This window comes from Eretmochelys imbricata, chromosome 1 (assembly GCF_965152235.1).
Source record: "Eretmochelys imbricata isolate rEreImb1 chromosome 1, rEreImb1.hap1, whole genome shotgun sequence".
Taxonomy (NCBI): Eukaryota; Metazoa; Chordata; order Testudines; family Cheloniidae; genus Eretmochelys; species Eretmochelys imbricata.
Genome location: NC_135572.1, coordinates 276918964 through 276937075, shown reverse-complemented (window position 1 = coordinate 276937075; position 18112 = coordinate 276918964). Strand labels below are relative to the sequence as shown.

Below are 18112 nucleotides of genomic sequence, written 5' to 3'. Positions count from 1 at the left end.
GTACTTGAACTATTTTAACTCACGGTCTGAAATTGACTAGCTATTAAGCTGAATTTCCTACAAGTAGACTCTCAAAGGGAAGAGAGATGGGAAAAATGTTAGAGGTATATATAAAAATCTAAAATGTATTAGATATTATTCCTTGTCTCGTTCCCTCTCAGAAACAGTCAACAGTAATGTAACCTGAGCTCTTTCTCTCAAGATTTCTTATACAATCAAAACTACACACTGTGCAATCCATTGGGACACCTAGCCCTCATGGGTTGCAAAGGTTAGCAGTTAGTAGGACTCTGCTTGTTGCTAAATTAAACATTTTGGCATATAGTTCTGTAACTTTTCTGTGCTTATAGTATATTGGTTGTATTTCAGATGTGAATGAAATGGTTCATATTCTAGTTAAATCAAATTCAGAAACCCCCTGAAAAAAACTGTTTCTGTGTTCTTGAAGTAGACAATTGAGAATCCATCTTTAGCTCTTTGGCTGCAGATATTACATATCCTCCTAGATGTGTGCTTTTTGAAAAATGCCTGCCTTGAGGCACTAGGTCAGGTAACAGCAGTTTGGGGCCCTGCAAGATATTTCCTGCTTGGCTGTTTAACCTTCCAGAAAGCTTCTGCTGGTGTTTTTTTGTTTTTTTGGCTCTTTGTTTTGCCAACCCTCCTATGTTTTGTAATAGCTTATATTTTGCAGCACAGGATCTCTATTATATCCTAACAATGATACCAGTGTGTTAGACCTCAATCCTCAGGGATCAAATTTTGGGGAGGAGAGAAATAATGGTGCTCTCCCAAGTGCTACCAACACATCTGCTTCCTTGCAACACCATGGTGAGACAGCACTCACAGTACATTCCCTTATAAGGACATGTCTACACTGCAAACTTAAGTCGACCTATGTTAGGTAGACTTACAGTCAGAGCAGTAATTACTGCAGTGGTTCATGTCCACACTACCCTCTTGTTGGTGGCACGCATCCTCACAAGGAACGCTTCCACTGACTTAAGAGGGGCAGTGTGGGAGGCTGAGATCCTGGTGTCTTGGCTCCCTGCTCCCCTCTGGGAGGCTGCTTGTCCCCCAGGCTCCCTGCCAGGAGCACAGCTGCCCTCCTGGGCTCTCAGCTCCCTGCTTCCTGCCATGAGCTCAGCAGCTGCCTTGGTTCCCAGCAGGGAGCTCTGCGCCCAGAATCTGGACAGTTGTTGGGCGCCCAGCGGGGAGCTGGGAGCCAGGTTTTCTTGTCAATTGCATGGCTCCAGCACAGAGCCCTGAAATTGACAAGAATGACAGCCAACAGCCCATGTAAATAATCCTCAGTCTATGTACGGACACTGCGTCACCCTAAATTACACCGACGTAAGCCCTACACCTCTTTTGGAGGTGAAGTTATTATGTTGGTGTAGCAGGGCACTTACATCAGTAGCAGCAAAGCTGTAGTGTAGTCACTGACATAATTAGGTCGACTTAACTCTGTAGTGTAGACCAGACCTTAATCATCATAATGGGATTGTCCCTCTTTCTTCTCATGTGTTTTGCTTAATAGTGAAATTGATAACAATGTTGAAATTTAATTGATTGTTGGGATTCAGAGTTAATACCAACTGAGATGGATAAGGGAAGGTCACACCTCAGAGCTATTGTTTAATGCTGTCTGCAGACTCAGAAGGTGTTACGTTGGTTTAGACTGACTCCGGTTAAAAAAAAGTTCAGCTCATTGAGCTACTGCAAACTAGCCAGTGGCTCCTTACTCAGTTGAGTTTTGCTCATGTAAGGAATATGGGGTTGGATGTTTGCACATTCCTAAACTTCCTGCATCAAGCCCCAGGTACAGATTTTGGGAACATCCAGCAGTATCCTCCTTTACCTGCCTCTGTTCCTTTTGCCCTCTATCAATGATGCACTTAGCACTTTTTGTTATACTCTTTTAATTATGATTCTCCACTTATGTCTTTGTCATGAAAGCTTCAGACTGTACCCTGCAGCCCCTGTTTTAAGTGGGGAAATAGTATTCAGGCCTCAGTGCTAATGAATATGAGAGCTCTGTCTTGTATTCCTTAAATATACATTATCTTAACATTTCTTTATAAGGTACTTCTGTGGTGGCAATAACATGCAGCTACTTGCAGAATCCGTGTAAGGAAAAATTCCAAGAGCTTTATCTTCTCACAGTTACAATGGTGTGGAACTTACTTAACCCTTTCAGTGCAGTTAGACACACCATGTAATTGAGGTATGTTGTATATCAGAAATTTTCCTGGAATAATGAGAGGAAAGGTAAATGGATCCAAGGACTGCTTTGGATGCTGCATTTAAGCTATATATTGCTTTAGCTTTTCTGCTGAAGTACTAAAGAAACAAAGTACTATATACTACCCATTACAGACAAAATGGAGTAGTAAATTTAAATGACTTTCTTGCGCTGTCTCAAAATCATTGTCTAATATTAGCTTTGTGTTGTGAGCGATTTGCTGGATGACAATCAAATCAAATGAGATGATTACCAGCCAACAGAGTATGACCAATACTTTTAAATACTGTTGCTTGGAAAGCCTTTTTAATGGCTTTTATCTAACGTTGAAGTGCAGTAATTCTTTTAAGCAGTATCTTTTTAAAAGCTTTTAACAATCCGTCATCCGCTTCTCCCTTCCCCCAGTTATAAAGCAACATTAGAGAGGAAAAATTGCACTGTCCTGGTAAGTTTCAAACTGCTTCTACTGATGCTGCCCGGAAAATGCTACTGTGCAGGAGCACAGGTGCAATTACATTGACTGTTACTTCTCATCTTCTGCGTGGGTCACCCTGGAGGCACAAGTGGAAAGAAACAGGGAGGTGGGAGAGATTCTCACATGGGAAGAGTATAGGGGAGAGAAATGGAATTCCCTTTTCCGGGAGACAAAGACTGCACTCTCTGTGAGTTTTTAACTTTTTTTTTTAATATAGACTTAAAAATTAATTGTTTTGCTTTGGGTTTGGCCACTGCTCATTTTGGCCTTTGCTGTCACTACACTGAAAATGCAGTAATGTTTTTATTGAGGGTGCTTTTAAAGGCTGTACTCAAGGTGATGTAATCTCTGGTAGCGTTCTTTTCACATAGCAGCATCTTCAGCTTTGGAGGAAAGCATTCCAGTGTTTTAAGAAAAGCTCTTAAAACATGTTAGTCTGGAGAAGGTATTAAATGTTATTTTAAAGTGATATTGCTCAGTTAGCTAAATCTTAAAATTAAAGATTGGGACTGGAGAAGATTTTTCTGGGTAGTAAAATTGTGGTAATAGAAAATGTTAGTTTTATCGAAGAGCCCTCATATTTTAGAGATTTACTGGAGAAACCGTGAGTCATTTGCCTCATGATGCATCAGCAGAAATAACCTGATTTTAGTTGCTATTGTAATAAGTCAAGGAAAGCTTTTAGCATGGTAGTTTCATTTGTTATTACTATGTTGTTTGTCATAATTTGCAAAGAACACTGTAGTGCTATGTGGTTATTATGAAAAGCTACAGTAGATTTATGTATTGTTGGGGAGACAGCTCACCTCTGATTTACTGTCTGCTTTCTGGAACTAGGAAACTCCCTCCTGTAATAATCTTCCTGTCACACAACGTTGCACAATTGTTGGATTTCTTATCTGCCTTCAATTTTTACGTTTATTTATTATTCATTTTTTACTGTAGGCTTAATCTGAGTTTCAGTTGCACACAAGACTCAGAGTTGGTCTTCTCAGTTTAGACCAGGGGTTCTCAAACTGGGGGTTGGGACCCCCTCAGGGGGTCGCGAGGTTATTACATGGGGGGGGGGGGTCATGAGCTGTCAGCTTCCACCCCAAGTCCTGCTTTTCCTCCAGCATTTATAATGGTGTTAAATATATTAAAAAGTGTTTTTAATTTATAAGGATGGGGGTCACACTCAGAGGCTTGCTATGTGAAAGGGATCACCAATACAAAAGTTTGAGAACCACTGGTTTAGACAGTGTTTAACCAACTCATTGCTGGTGACAGCAAACATGGCTTGCACTTGACTGCGTGGGACAAATTAGAATGGAAAGAGAGGCAACACATCAGTGTGAGTTACATATGTGCATCAAAGGAATATAAAAGTTTCTTGGTAATCCTAGAATTGTTTTCAATTTCCAACACACACTACTTGCAGTTATCACAGTAAAATTACCTTTTTCATGCATGTAATACTCAATGTTTTATGATTACAGCAATGTATACCTACTGAACCTTGACATGTTCAAGCAAACCATTGAGCAAGAATCAGAGGTTTAACTATTCTTAAAATATGTTTAAAAGTAAGTTTGCTCTCCGTTTTCAGGGCCAAAGAGGGAACAAGTGATTTAGAAAGTCTTAGTGAGTGGCCTGGAAGTAGAAGAGCTTCACAAACAAATACAGCTTGTATTAGAATCTAGTCCTAAAATAAACCCTACTCCCATTGAAGTGAAGATTATTATATTACTATTTACCCTACATTGTCTATAGTCCCATTGGAAACTAGAGATATTGTGACAGGCACACTGTGCAATTGAACATATAAAAATAAATAATGAACAATGTAAAATAATTTCTCCTGAAGTTTTGTATCTGAAACATTGCAACATCCTGTTACTTATGGTAACCAGAAAATGAAATTAAGAAACAAAAATGATACTGACTACTCTAGTTTTTGTCCAGGCTGAGAAAAATGCGAAAGTGTAAATGATCAAAAATAAAGTTTTAAAAATACTTTCATTTTTAATAATCTAAGTCTGTGTTAGCTGTAAGGAATATTTTTAATATTTTAATTTGACATGTCCCTTTTAGGTCACCCCATTTTAGATGATCATCTGACATTTTGACATGAAGAAGGCTCTCTCTCAAAAGCGAATAAAATTTGTAAAATTACAACCTGATGCTAAGTGCAAGGATGGACTTTGTGATTTGTCCCAGGCTATCAGAATACAAGCCCAGTGGTTGTTACCCATAATATGGGAAATCATCAACACTTTTTTTTTTCACTGATGCAGGATGGGTTTTTTTTCTCTCTTGATTTATTTACAAGAAGCAATGTACAAAATCCATAGAGGGGATGGTGGGAGGAAGAAGAGAAAGACCCCAGGAAGCAAACTGTTTTATTTCAACATGGCTATTTTAGGTGAAAGCATCTCAGCCTAACACTGATATTGAATGAAAACATTAACCAAAAGAAGCTCTTAACAATAACTCCTATGGCTGAAAGTGAGAGAGAGAGAGTATGTGTATGTATGTAAACTTTGGTGTTTCCTTTGCATAAAATTAAATGAGTGAGAAGTGTTGTTTAATTATCTGAGTTAGAACTTGCATTATAATGAAGATAGATTGAGAGATTTAGTTACTGATTTTTTAAAAAGCTTCATGAAGATGAAAAATGCTATGTAAGTAATAAAGACAATATTTCTGTCTCTCTTGAAGGGGCACAATCTATATAAGAGGATCCCATTTTAACAGGATCCCATTCTAATGATGAAGTTGCACAAATGATGGGTTTTGGAATCTTTCATCAAAATACTGAAAGCTTCATGTGTATGTTCCCACACAAGAAATGTACTCCTCAGCTTTATAATTCCCTTACTAGATTTTCTAGCTATTACCTGGTTAAAATGTGTAATTTGGGGAGAGTGGGGGAGATTCTCTACAGGCTGGTACAGAAATCCCAGACAAGTTATACAAACCCTATAACTGTCCAAGTGACAGATGGGTCAGTATCATTTAAAATCAGACCATATCTAGGTCATTTCCCTCACCCCCATAAATGCATTCTTACCATTAGTGGTATCTCTGGTAGCACAAGTGTCATCTTTGAATGTTATGGGTGAGAGGACTGGGAAGCTGAACGTTTTGCCACACGTACTGTGAATGAGAGCATGCATTAACTCATGGTGGTTCTTACCACTCTTCTCCCAGTGGCCTCACCCCTCCAGGCCTATTCGTTGCTTGTCCTTTGACATAGCCTGTAATCTATTAATGGATACTCACTATAAAGCGGTGCTAAATTCTTTTTTTTTACTTAAAATTAATGGGACTTCTTAGCCATTGGATTGCTCCGGGAGGTTGTCCAAGCTAATGGAAACTGACAGATCCACCCATAATGGACACATAATAAAAAAACCTTCAAGTGCACCAGAAGGAACTCTAATGAAACTCAGTGCAATCAAAAAAATATGATCTGTATTTTACACTGGTTATTGTCAAAACACAATAGAGCAATGGTTCTCAACCTGCGATCCACAAACCCCTGGGGGTCTGCGGACAGTGTCTAAGGGCTCCGTGAAAGACATGAAAGACAAAAATGACTTAACAGAATTCAACTGTGTATAAGGGGAATAGATTCTCAAAGGATCTGCAATTCCATTTGAAATTTTTTAGGGGTCCACAAATGAAAAAAAGTTGAAATCACTGCAATAGAGGACAGAGAGTTTTAAAAAGCACCTAAATCCTATTGTCCAGTGACTTACATACTTAAGAGCTTTTCTCATTGAAATTCAAAGTGAAGATTATTATATTATTATTTATTACTATTTTTACTGAAAATAAACTGGATTATACAGAAAATATATCGTTTAAAACTAGCTACAACGTTTTGATAATGTGGGTGTGAATTGAGTTACAAAAGAAGAATTCAGTTACCCTTTATGTAGTGCCTCACCTATTAAATATAGAGCGTAATATCTTACCTAGATTTTCCTGTCTCTGGTGGGTAGAGTATCTGGAAGTAGTGTGATAGGAATTTTTATACCCTTTGCCTCCCTTCCCTCCTTTTCTGTGGGAACTGCCAGTCAATCCAGATGACATCAGACCAGTTGCTGCGATTAGTTTATTTAAAATGATCTCCCTCTGGGATCATTCCCTTTCATGCTATGCACATTTGAAGTGACATCATACTGTCAGAATAAAAATATCTCTTTTCTTGTTCCTTGAAGGTAAGTAGTTTTCAGTCTTTTGTTTCATACTGAAAACTTCCTCTGTGATAAATGTGGGTCAGTAATTAAAGATCTAGTTCACATTTCCCATCCATTTAATTGGTTTATTCCAAACCTGGGCTCAGTCCATCCGCAGTGACTATGTCTACACTAGAGGATTTTAGCAACAAAATCCCACCTGTGGTGGCGCTGGTTCAGCTTCACAGATGAGGGCCCGATAGTAAACTAGGGCTATGCCTACACTGTACTTCTGTGGTTAAAACTTTTGTTGGTCAAGGAGTGTGAAAAAAACAAACCCCTGACCGACAAAAGTTTTGACGACGAAAAGCTCCCAGCAACAAAGCTACCGCCTCTCATTGGGGGTGGTTTTATTTTGTCTGGAGGAGAGCTCTCTCCTGCCAACAAAGAGTACTATGCTGCATGCCTTCCAGCAGCAAGGCTTTAGTGCAGGGGCGGGCAAACTTTTTGGCCTGAGGGCCACATCGGGTTTCGGAAATTGTAGGGAGGGCTGGTTAGGGGAGGCTGTGTCTCCCCCAAATAGCCAGGCGTGGCCTGATCCCCGCTTCCTATCCAACCTCTCCCCCACTTCTTGCCCCCGACCGCCCCCGGATCCCCTGCCTCGACTGCCCCCCACAGCCTCATCCACCTCCTCATCTCATTCCTGACTGCCCCCCCTTGGACTCCCACCCCTTGGACTCCCACCCCATCCAACCATCACTTCTCCCTGACCGCCCCCAGAACCCCTGCCCCTGTCTGCCCCCTGCCTCCCCATCCAACCCCCCCCTCCTTCTTGACTGCCCCCGGGACCCTGCCCCCATTCAACCCCCCATTCCCCGGCTTCTGACTGCCCCGACCACTATCCACACCCCCACCCCCTGACCACCACCCCGAACTCCCCTGCCCTCTATCCAATCCCCGCTGCTCCCTGCCCCTTTACCGTGCTGCCTGGAGCACCGGTGGCTGGCGGCACTACAGCTGCACTGCCTAGAGCACCAGGACAGGAAGCCGAGCCGCCCGGCTGGAGCCAGCCACGCCACCATGCAGCACAGAGCACCAGGTCAGGCCGTGGCTCTGCAGCTGCACTGCCGCCCAGAGAGCTGAGGCTGCGGGGAAGGGGGAACCACAGGCAAGGGGCCGCAGGCTAGCCTCCCGGACCAGGAGTTCAGGGGCCGGGCAGGAGGGTCCTGCGGGCCGGATGTGGCCCGCGGGCCGTAGTTTGCCCACCTCTGCTTTAGTGGCACAGCTGTGTTGCTGTAAGCTCTGAAGTGTAGACATAGCCAAGGTGGCAGCAGCTTCTGGTGTTTTTACTACCGTTTCACAGAAATAGCATTAGAGAGACAAGGTGGGTGAGGTAATATCTTTTTTTTGGATCAACGTCTGTTAGTTGGCACATGTTCTGAGAGACCATTCTAGTGTTAATGGGCCACTCTACCTTGCATGATCCCTCAGAGTATGGGCTAACTACCTGTGCTGCTTCCCTCTTGTATTTAGCTATGGCTCCAGAGTGTCTTTCCTAGACCCGCAGAAGAGCTCTGTTTTAAGCTCAAAAGCTTGTCTCTCTCACCAACAGAAGTTGGTCCAATAAAAGATATTACCTCACCCACCTTCTCTCTTTAACATTCTGTGGCCGACATGGCTACAGCTATACTGCATACAGAAGTAGTATGTCACCTTCACCAGCATGTGCATACAGGTAGATGGGTTCTGGTCAACTTCACCTCTGTGCAGTGTAGTGAAGAAAGTAGACCAGACAGGCTACCAAAGTAGGGGCATGCATGCCTTGGGATGGCAGTGGAAAAACTGTTTGCGCTATTGAGGCTGTGATAACGGCTATTTCCCTCCATGTTGGCACTGTATCGCTGACTAGCCTTGCTTGAGGCAAGTGCAATCCAAACAATGGTTGTAGTGCCAGTGTGCTGTTAGGAAGCTTGTTACAGGTGTGTTGTTAGCACACCAAATTATGTTTAGCTCAAACAAGGCCCAGGTTTATCCCTTTCTCTCCTGAGTTTTCGTGCTTGCAGGACATTTTAAACAAATTTTAACGTTACATTTTTAAAAACAGAAAAATCACAGGTTTCAGAGGAGCAGCCGTGTTAGTCTGTATTCGCAAAAAGAAGAGGAGTACTTGTGGCATTTTAGAGACTAACCAATTTATTTGAGCATGAGCTTTCGTGAGCTACAGCTCACTTCATCTGTAGCTCACGAAAGCTCATGCTCAAATAAATTGGTTAGTCTCTAAGGTGCCACAAGTACTCCTTTTCTTTTTTAGAAAAATCATACTCTACTGTGTGGCACTTACTGTTCCTGTTAAATTAAACACTTCTGCTTAGGTGGAATACTCTACCTGGAGGAAAATGTACTTTCTTACCAGTGAATTCAGAGTTGCATGACGCTTTGATGATACATTCCAGATTTACCCGCATTTGAAGAGGTATCCTTCTTTAACAGGAAGGGCACTTGAAGAAAATGCCATTGAGCTGTTGCACTGGAAAATTCCCCACAAGGAGCTGAGTCACTTGTCTACTCCAGAGTCTTGTACTGTGTCCATCATTGTGGGTGAAGGGAATTGTCTGCACAGAGCTTTGAATTGAGATGCCTTAGAAATAGACTCATGAATTTGTTAGAATTTGTGTTTGAGTTTCAGGTAGTGAGTGAACAATGAGCCATTGTGAGTAATTGAAGGAGAACATGCCAAAGTATGCATATGGTTTGATTTAAATTGATGCCAATGACTGAGGAAGTACTTTGGAAATGGAAGTAAAAATAACGGTAGCTACCACGTTATAGACCTACACTGTATAAAAGCAAGTGGTTAAGTTGTTTGTATAGAAACAATGACTGAAATAAGTGTTTGCTAAATGGCAAGAAGTCTTTTGAAGCTGCAAATTATGTACCTTCAGTGGTCGTGGTATTTTAATCTAGTTCTCCTTGACTTAATTCAGATGTTGTTGTTATGCTAGCAGCAAGTAATGGCAATTAATGTACCAATTTATTTTAAAGATTTATCTAGGTCTTAGGTCAGTTTCCCAAAGCTCATGCAGAGATTTGTGAAACTCTTCACAGATGCATTGCATATAATCCTGGAAGTTTGTGTATGCACTTTTTACTTGGGAAAATCATGTTAGTTTTGAGATTGAAGAACATTTCTGGCCTCTTACTGGTGACATGTCTGCTTGACTTTCCACTTAGTAAATTTCCTCTTTAATTAGTGTTATGAGTGAATTGTAATCTAGTAAAATACTCATATGCTTCAGCAAGACTTCTTTCTGCCATTTTACGGAAGTTTTTAATAAATACTCCAGAGGGACTTTTTGCTGAACAGTTGAAATAGGGTGCATTCTTCACTTATTGGCTAAGTAGTGTGACAGATTCAGACCAGAAGAATATAAGAGAGAGCTGGAAGGCAGGTATATCAACCTTCAGAATGAGCAGGCCCTTGTTCCCTGGATAGCCAAACAAAGGCTACTCCAAGCCAATTAAGACACCTGACACCAGTTAACCAGTTAAGGCCGTTAAGCTAATGGAGACAGCTGGAACCAATCAAGGTCCCACTTATACTGTTTAAAAGCTCTCCTTCCAGTGCCCTCCAGGAGGCTGAGGTGAAAGGAGCTGGAGGAGAGGAAGCATTGCTGAATCTTAAGGTAAGGGTGAAGCTAGGAAAAGGGGACCACTGGGGAAGTGGCCCAGGGAATCAAAGCAGAGTCAATGGTGAAGGGAAAGCCACCAACAGCTGCTACCATTAGGGTCCCTAGGCTGGAACCTGGAGTAGAGGGCGGGCCCAGGTTCCCCTCCTCCCCACGCTCTACAGAGATCCCCTGGAGAAGGGAAGTAGGACTCAGTCCAGGCAGGAGGCAAAACTGCGCCTACTTAGCTCTACGGAGCAACAGAGACTGGGGTATTCCCCCTTCCCATCTCCCATATTGGCCGGTGATAAAAGTAACTCAATAGGCTGTGACTCTTGCCACTACACTGAGAAAGGGAGGTCACACTGGGGCCTTACCGAGTTTCTGACGCCACTGAAACCGCCCAGAAGCGTGGGACCCACCAATACAGGCTTGGGGCTTTGTCACAGTAGTTTTCAACCATTTTTCACTTGCAGACCCCCCAAAAAATTTCAAATCGAGGTGTGGACCCCTTTGGAAATCTTAGACATATGTAGAAACCACTCTTCTGTGGTAACAACATTTTGCAGACCCCTTAGAAAACCACTGGACTAATCCTTCCTTTGTTATGAGTCTGAAACTTCAGCATTTAAAAAAAAAGTCTCTGGAAAAAATCTAATAGAATCTGCTTCATGTTCTTGTCACTCACTGAATGAGGTTTACATTAGGTCAAGCGATTAAAAAATTTTAATCGCTCTGTTAAACAATAATAGAATACCATTTATTTAAATATTTTTGGATGTTTTTCTACATTTTCAAATATATTGATTTCAATTACAACACAGAATACAAAGTGTACAATGCTCACTGTATATTTATTTTTGATCACAAGTATTTGCACTGTAAAAAAAACCAAAAGCAATAGTATTTTTCAATTCAGCTAGTACAGGTATTGTAGTGCAATCTCTTTTTACAATGACAGTTAACTTATGAATGTAGAATTATGTACCAAAAAAATGCACTCAAAAACAAAACAATGTAAAACTTTAGAGCCTACAAGTCCACTCAGTCCTACTTCTTGTTCAGCCAATCGCTCAGACAAACAAGTTTGTTTATATTGGCAGGAGATAATGCAAACTTCTTGTTTATAGCGTCACCTGAAAGTGAGAACAGGCATTCTCATGGCACTGTTGTAGCCAGCATCACAAGATATTTACGTGCCACATGTGCTAAAGATTCATATGTCCCTTCATGCTTCAGCCACCATTCCAGAGAACATGCGTCCATGCTGATAACGGGTTCTGCTTGATAACCACCCAAAGCAGTGCGGACCGACACATGTTCATTTTCATTATTTGAGTCAGTTGCCACCAGCAGAAGGTTGATTTTCTTTTTTGGTGGTTTGCATTCTGTTGAGTCTCCATCAGAGTGTTGCTCTTTTAAGACTTCTGAAAGCATGTTCCACACATCATCCCTCTCAGATTTTGGAAGGGACTCCGATTCTTAAATCTGGGGTCAAGTGCTGTTGCTATCTTTAGAAATTTCACATTGGTGTCAAATTTGCACTAGTGTTCTTAAAATGAACAACATGGCCTGGGTTATCATCTGAGACTGCTAGAACATGAACTATATGGCAGAATGCAGGTAAAACAGAGCAGGAGACATACAATTCTCCCCCAAGGAGTTCAGTCACAAATTTAATTAACACTTTTTTTTTTTAACTAGCATCATCAGCCCGGAAGCATGTCCTCTGAATGGTGGCCGAAGCATGAAGGGGCATACAAATGTTTATATCTGGCACGTAAATACCTTGCCAGATGTGCTACAAAAGTGCTCTGCAAATGCCTGTTCTCACTATCTGGTGAGATTGTAAGTAAGAAGAGGGCAGCATTATCTCCTGTAAATGTAAACAAACTTGTTTGTCTTAGTGATTGGCTGAAGCGTGGACTTGTAAGCTCTGAAGTTTTACATTGTTTTGTTTTTGAGTGCAGTTATGTAACCAAAATCTACATTTGTAAGTTGCACTTTCACAACAAAGAGATTGCACTACAGTACTTGTATGAGGTGAATTGAAAAATATTATTTTTATCATTTTTACAGTGCAAATATTTGTAATAAAAAAAAGCTTTGATTTCAATTACAACACAGAATAGAATATATATGAAAATGTAGAAAAACATCCAAAATATTTAATAAAGTTCAATTGGTATTCTATTGTTTAACAGTGCGATTAAAACTGTGATTAATTGCGATTAATATTTTTGAATTAATCACGTGAATTAACTGCGATTAATCGACAGCCCTAATTTAAATAGCTTCTTTCACAGAGGCCGTTTTGAGACTCCTTACAAAAGCTAAAAACATGGGGGGGAAAGGGTTTCAGGGAGTTGACTTATTTTTCTCTCTAACACAATAGAGCTATGGAGTATTGTTAAACATTTGGAGGAAGAAAAATGAATATCTAGCTATCTGTGCTATCCAAGATTGTTTCTCTTTTAACGAAACATATTTAGAGGAGCCCAAGACAATTTTATGTTTAGTGAACAGAGTCAAAGTGCCTATAGATCTCCATTCCTTCAAGCCTGCCTTGAGCTCAGATAAAGAAAAATTCTGTTGTTGAGTTTGAGAGTCAGGGCAACAAAGTCTTTAAGTTTCTTTTCTCAGGTATTGGCTTTGTGAAATCTGTTACATAAGAGATTTTACGTATTTGTATGGGCATTGGGCTTAGAAGATTGATTGGTTTTGTGCTGAGGATGTTAATTTTGTTTACTTAGTGTAAACTGAAAACCCTCTTGGGTCAGTTAGTCATGTACTCACTCTCTTCCATCTGTGTTTCAGGCATAAAGATAACATGTTAAAAATTAAACTTGTAACAGAAAGGATTTAAGATTTGGATGACTGGGCAACAAAATGGCAGATGAAATTTAATGTTGATAAATGAAAAGTAATGCATATTGGAAAACATAATCCCAACTATACATACAAAATGATGGGATCTAAATTAGCTGTTAACACTCAACAAAGAGATCTTGGAATCATTGTGAACAGTTCTCTGAAAACTTCTGCTAAATGTGTCGCAGCAGTCAAAAAAAGCTAACCAGTCTTAGGAACCCATTAGGAAAGGGACAGATAATGAAACAAAAAATATCATAATGCTACTCTATAAATCCACGATATGCCTTGAACAGTATGTGCAGTTCTGTTTGCCCCGTCTCAAAAAAGATACATTAGATTTGGAAAAGGTACCAAGAAGGGCAACAAAAATAATTAAGGGTGTGGAGCAGTTTCCATATGAGGAGAGATTAAAAAGATGGGGACTGTTCATCTTGGAATAGAGATGATTAAGGGGGGAGATGACAGAGGTCTATAAAACATGAGTGATGTGGAGAAAGTGAATAAGGAAGTGTTATTTACCCCTTCACATAACACAAGAACTAGAGGTCACCCAATGAAATTAATAGGCAGCAGAAGGTACTTCTTCACACAACACAGTCAAGGTATGGAATTCATTGCCAGGGGATGTTGTGAAGGCCAAAAGTATAACTGGGTTCAAAAAATAATTAGATAAGTTCTTGGAAGATAGGTCCATCAATGGCTATTAGCCAAGATGGTCAGGGATGAAAGCCCATGCTCTAAGTGTCCGTAGCTTCTCACTGCCAGATGCTGGGACTGGATGACAAGGGATGGATCAATTGATGATTGCCTTGTTCTGTTCATTCCCTCTGAAGCATCTGACATTGAGCACTGTAAGAAGACAGGATCCTTGGCTAGATGGACCATTGGTCTGACCCAGTATGGTCCTTCTTATGTTTGTTGTATTCTGCACCGTATGGATATCTGAAGAATGCTTCCCCCACCCCCACCCCCTTCTTGGGTAGATCCCTATAAATACAAGGGAGGTTAACATTAGCCAACTGTAGGGTCTTCCAAAGTTATGATTTTTGAGAAAGGACAATTCTTCGGCACTTTCTTCAAAAGAGGGATTGGCAGAACTAAAATATCCACAATTTCGCAATCTCACAAGTGGCTTTTCTTTTTCTTCAACTAATTATCTTATGGTCACAGATAGTGAACAAAATGTTTATCAGCTGTTCATTGCTATTTATACAGGAACTTATTGGTATGGAAAGTGTCAACTTTAATTGATGTACAGTGAATGGTAACAAATAATTATTAAGCTATTCTAGTTTTATGGTACAGATGAAAGGAAGGAAATTATATATTTTAAATTGAAGATATTGAAAAGAGTGTATAAAATATTTTACTCCTATAATTCCATACTTCTTTCTAGTAGTCATTATTGCTAAGAATTTTTCATGGAAACAGGATCTTTATTTCTTAAAGTGACATATCTTTAAAAATTTAGGCTTTTTAAAACAAAAATTGTGGTGCTCTGTTGGGAGAAGTACTAGTACCTTTAAAAGGGAAGGACATCTTTACAGTTAAAGCACACAATTGGAAAACTGATCTGAGACATATTCTTGGTTCTGCCACAGACTCCTGTGTGACCTAGAACTTAGCCTGTCTCTCCCTCAGTTTCCCACTTTTGTAAAATAATACGTACCTACTTCATAGGTAGAGCCCTGCGCAGATACAAAAATGTGGATTTGCATCTGATCCGCATTTGCTAGAATCAAGGTGCATCCGATCCGCTAGCCGTCTTTTGTGTGTGTCTGCATCCGCACCTGCAGCAGCAGGCCGTCTCTCATGGGCTAGCAATGGGGACGGGGAGAGGAGAGGGTGCAGATGAGTGAGAGGGGGGCGTGGGGTCTTGCAGGGAAGAGGCAGTGTGAGGGCGGGGACTGGGGGTAAGGGGTGACTCGGGTGGGGTCTTGAGGAGGATGGTGGCGCAGGTGCGGGATCTCGAGGAGAAGGGGTGGGGGCTGGAGGGAAGGGATATCGTATCGTGTGCTGCTTCCAGGGGCTTGCAAGTGACGTCAGCAGCAGTGCATGTTGCATTGCAGCAGGGCAGAGGGATCAGGTGCCATGGCCCCACCCGCTGGAATACCCAGGGTCGGGAGAGTGGCGAGTGCTGCCGAGCCGGGCTATGGCGGGGATGCTGGCACTGTCCAAGGGCCCCGAGCTGCTGGACAGGAAGCGGCGCTGCAAACGGGTGCTGGACAGCCTCATCTCTGGCCTGCTGCCCGGCCCCAGTCACTGGCTGCTGGCCACCGGCCCTAAAGCATGCTGCGCCCCGGGGCTGCCTGAGCCGGATGCCGCGGGCCAGGTGCCACCAGTGAGTAGAGAGATCCGTGGATATGAAGCGGATATCCATGGATTTGCAGGGCTCTATTCATCGGTTTACTATGATGTTTAGACCATGGTTTGTTGGAGGTTTTGTTTCAGATGGAAAGGGTAAAAAGTATAAATTATTCCGTTCCTTATAAGCTACAATAAGAGCAACTATGCAGTTTGGGCACCCTCGACATTCTTTTTAAAATGCACAAATAAACAAACCCATCAGTTGCCCCAGATCAAATCAGATAACGAAGTGAAAACATAAATGTAGTAGAAATTAATCAACCACAAACTCAATCACTATCGGAGACTCACATCACCATTACCCAGCTCTATCCATCACCCATCTCTTTAGCGGCAAGTGGGACAAGGAAAAGGTTACTGAAAGAAACAAATATTGATGTAATTTTCTGTTATACATTTCATTTTGCTTTTGAAATTGTAAAACAGAAGTTGTTTGACATTGTGATTCACTTGCACGAGTATGGTAACATATTGCTTTGGCAAGTGACAGACTAGATGAACTCGCAGAACTTTTCCATCTCTTTTTCTATGATCATGTATTACCCTGGAAACCTTGGGGTTTTTTTTCTTTCCACTAAGCAGGAATAAGCATTTAGTACTGTAGATCCCTTTTGCCTTTAGAGTCATACTATAGATTGTGTACAGTTTTCTGTTAAATCTTATCCATCTGCTGCATATATACAAATGTATACGTATAGGATAGAACCTCATTAATTTGCAGTGATGTCTGGAAAACAGTGCAAATAAATTAATTTTATGAATTATCAAGTAAGTCCATGAACAAACAGTATTTTTTTTAAAAAAAGCTCATTTTGTGATGCCTTGTCATTAACTTATTTTTGACACCTGTAGTTTCAGTTTGATATTCCATTCTGTGGCATAAATGTGTTTTAAAGTATCTAAATATTAGCATTCTGAGACCTCTTTACAGCTCTTTGGTGTAATATCTTTGAGAGTGTTGGAAAACAGGTATTTTTATGTTTGTGTGAATGTTAAAATATGTGGATTGGCAAATAGTACTATGTGTGTACAGTAGAATTTTGTTTTTATGCCCTTAACACTTGTTTCACTGGATGCTTCCCGCCCTGTCACCCGCCTTCCTACACTCCTGATATACTCAGGGAATCTGACTCTGAAAATTGAGCTTTCTTCCTGTTGTGTACTTCGTAGGCAATTGTGTGGCTTGACCGTACTTGTGGCTATGTAATCATGGCTTTTCTTTCTGAGAAGTGTTAAAGAGGCCATTTGGTCTTTTTCAATTCTCTTTCAGAATTCTCCACTTTACCAGTATTTACAGGATTTGGGCCATACAGATTTTGAAATATGTTCAGCTGTATCACAGAAGACAGAACAATGCACAGCAGAGGAGGGGCAACAAGAACAAGATACCACCCAGAAAGTGAGCATTCACCTTGGCCTTGAAGCTATGTTAAAAAATATATAAAATCACAGACATTATATAAACTCTTGCTATATAAAAAGTTATTAGAACTAGTAGCTGCCTTATTTTGCCTTTCTGCTGATATAGTTTGAGGCTGAGGAAATGCCACTCAGGATTTAAATGCACTAGAGAGGCAGGAGACTTTCACAGCGAATTTTTAAAGAGCTGTAAGTTTTATATTATTTACCAGATATTTTTATAGTAATTTAATATGGGATTAATACAGCCTGGAAAGTTCCCAGCTTTGCTTATGTGTTGAGTTGCTAAACACCACTTAATATGTAGCAAGTATACAACAGGTGGGACTTCTTGCTGGAAAGTAGAGGTAAGATAACAGTTGTCCCTGAGACACCAGAACCATACTAGTTTATGGAGAAATAACAGTGACTGGTGTTCCTAACTTCTCCTTATGGGCCTGACTCACTTTGGGTCTAGCACACTTTCTGTAATGAACATTTCAGTGATTTGGCCGAACTACCCTATACTGGGGGCCAAACCATTTTCAGGCCTAGTTCACTATAGGTCAGGGAGGATCAGTTATTGTTGTCAGCCATGGCTCCTTTTGATTAAGAGAGCACTATATCTGTTACTGCATCCGAAGCAATTTAAGACATTCTAAGTCTTTAAACAGTTTAAACTGCTCTTTGATATTACAATGGCTTGAAGCTAAGTTTTTCAAATGAGAGTAAGGGAGTTTCAATGAGATTTGGGCACCTAACTCCATCAGCTTTTTTGAAAATTCCAGCCTCAATGATTATGCCACTCTGCAGTAGGTTAAGCAGTTTATTTGGCTTGGGGAGCTTTAGTTAAGAATGGTAGAGGTCAGGAGGAATAAAGCCTAATAGCTCTAAGTTATAGATTCCACAAGCCTGTAGACTGGAT

General features: G+C 40.9%; 1 protein-coding gene across 4 annotated transcripts in view; it reads left to right on the top strand.

Annotated features, from left to right (window-relative positions):
- The window catches only part of VEZT (vezatin, adherens junctions transmembrane protein), an 88825-nt gene that overhangs the window by 11782 nt on the left and 58931 nt on the right, over positions 1-18112 (top strand). For 2 of the 4 annotated variants that reach the window (XM_077832095.1, XM_077832086.1), the window contains exon 2: positions 17060-17188. In XM_077832095.1, the coding sequence (XP_077688221.1) occupies positions 17060-17188 (129 nt within the window). Of the gene's footprint in view, positions 1-17059; positions 17189-18112 lie in introns of those variants that run through there. The other 2 variants (XM_077832104.1, XM_077832111.1) reach the window with 2 other exon arrangements.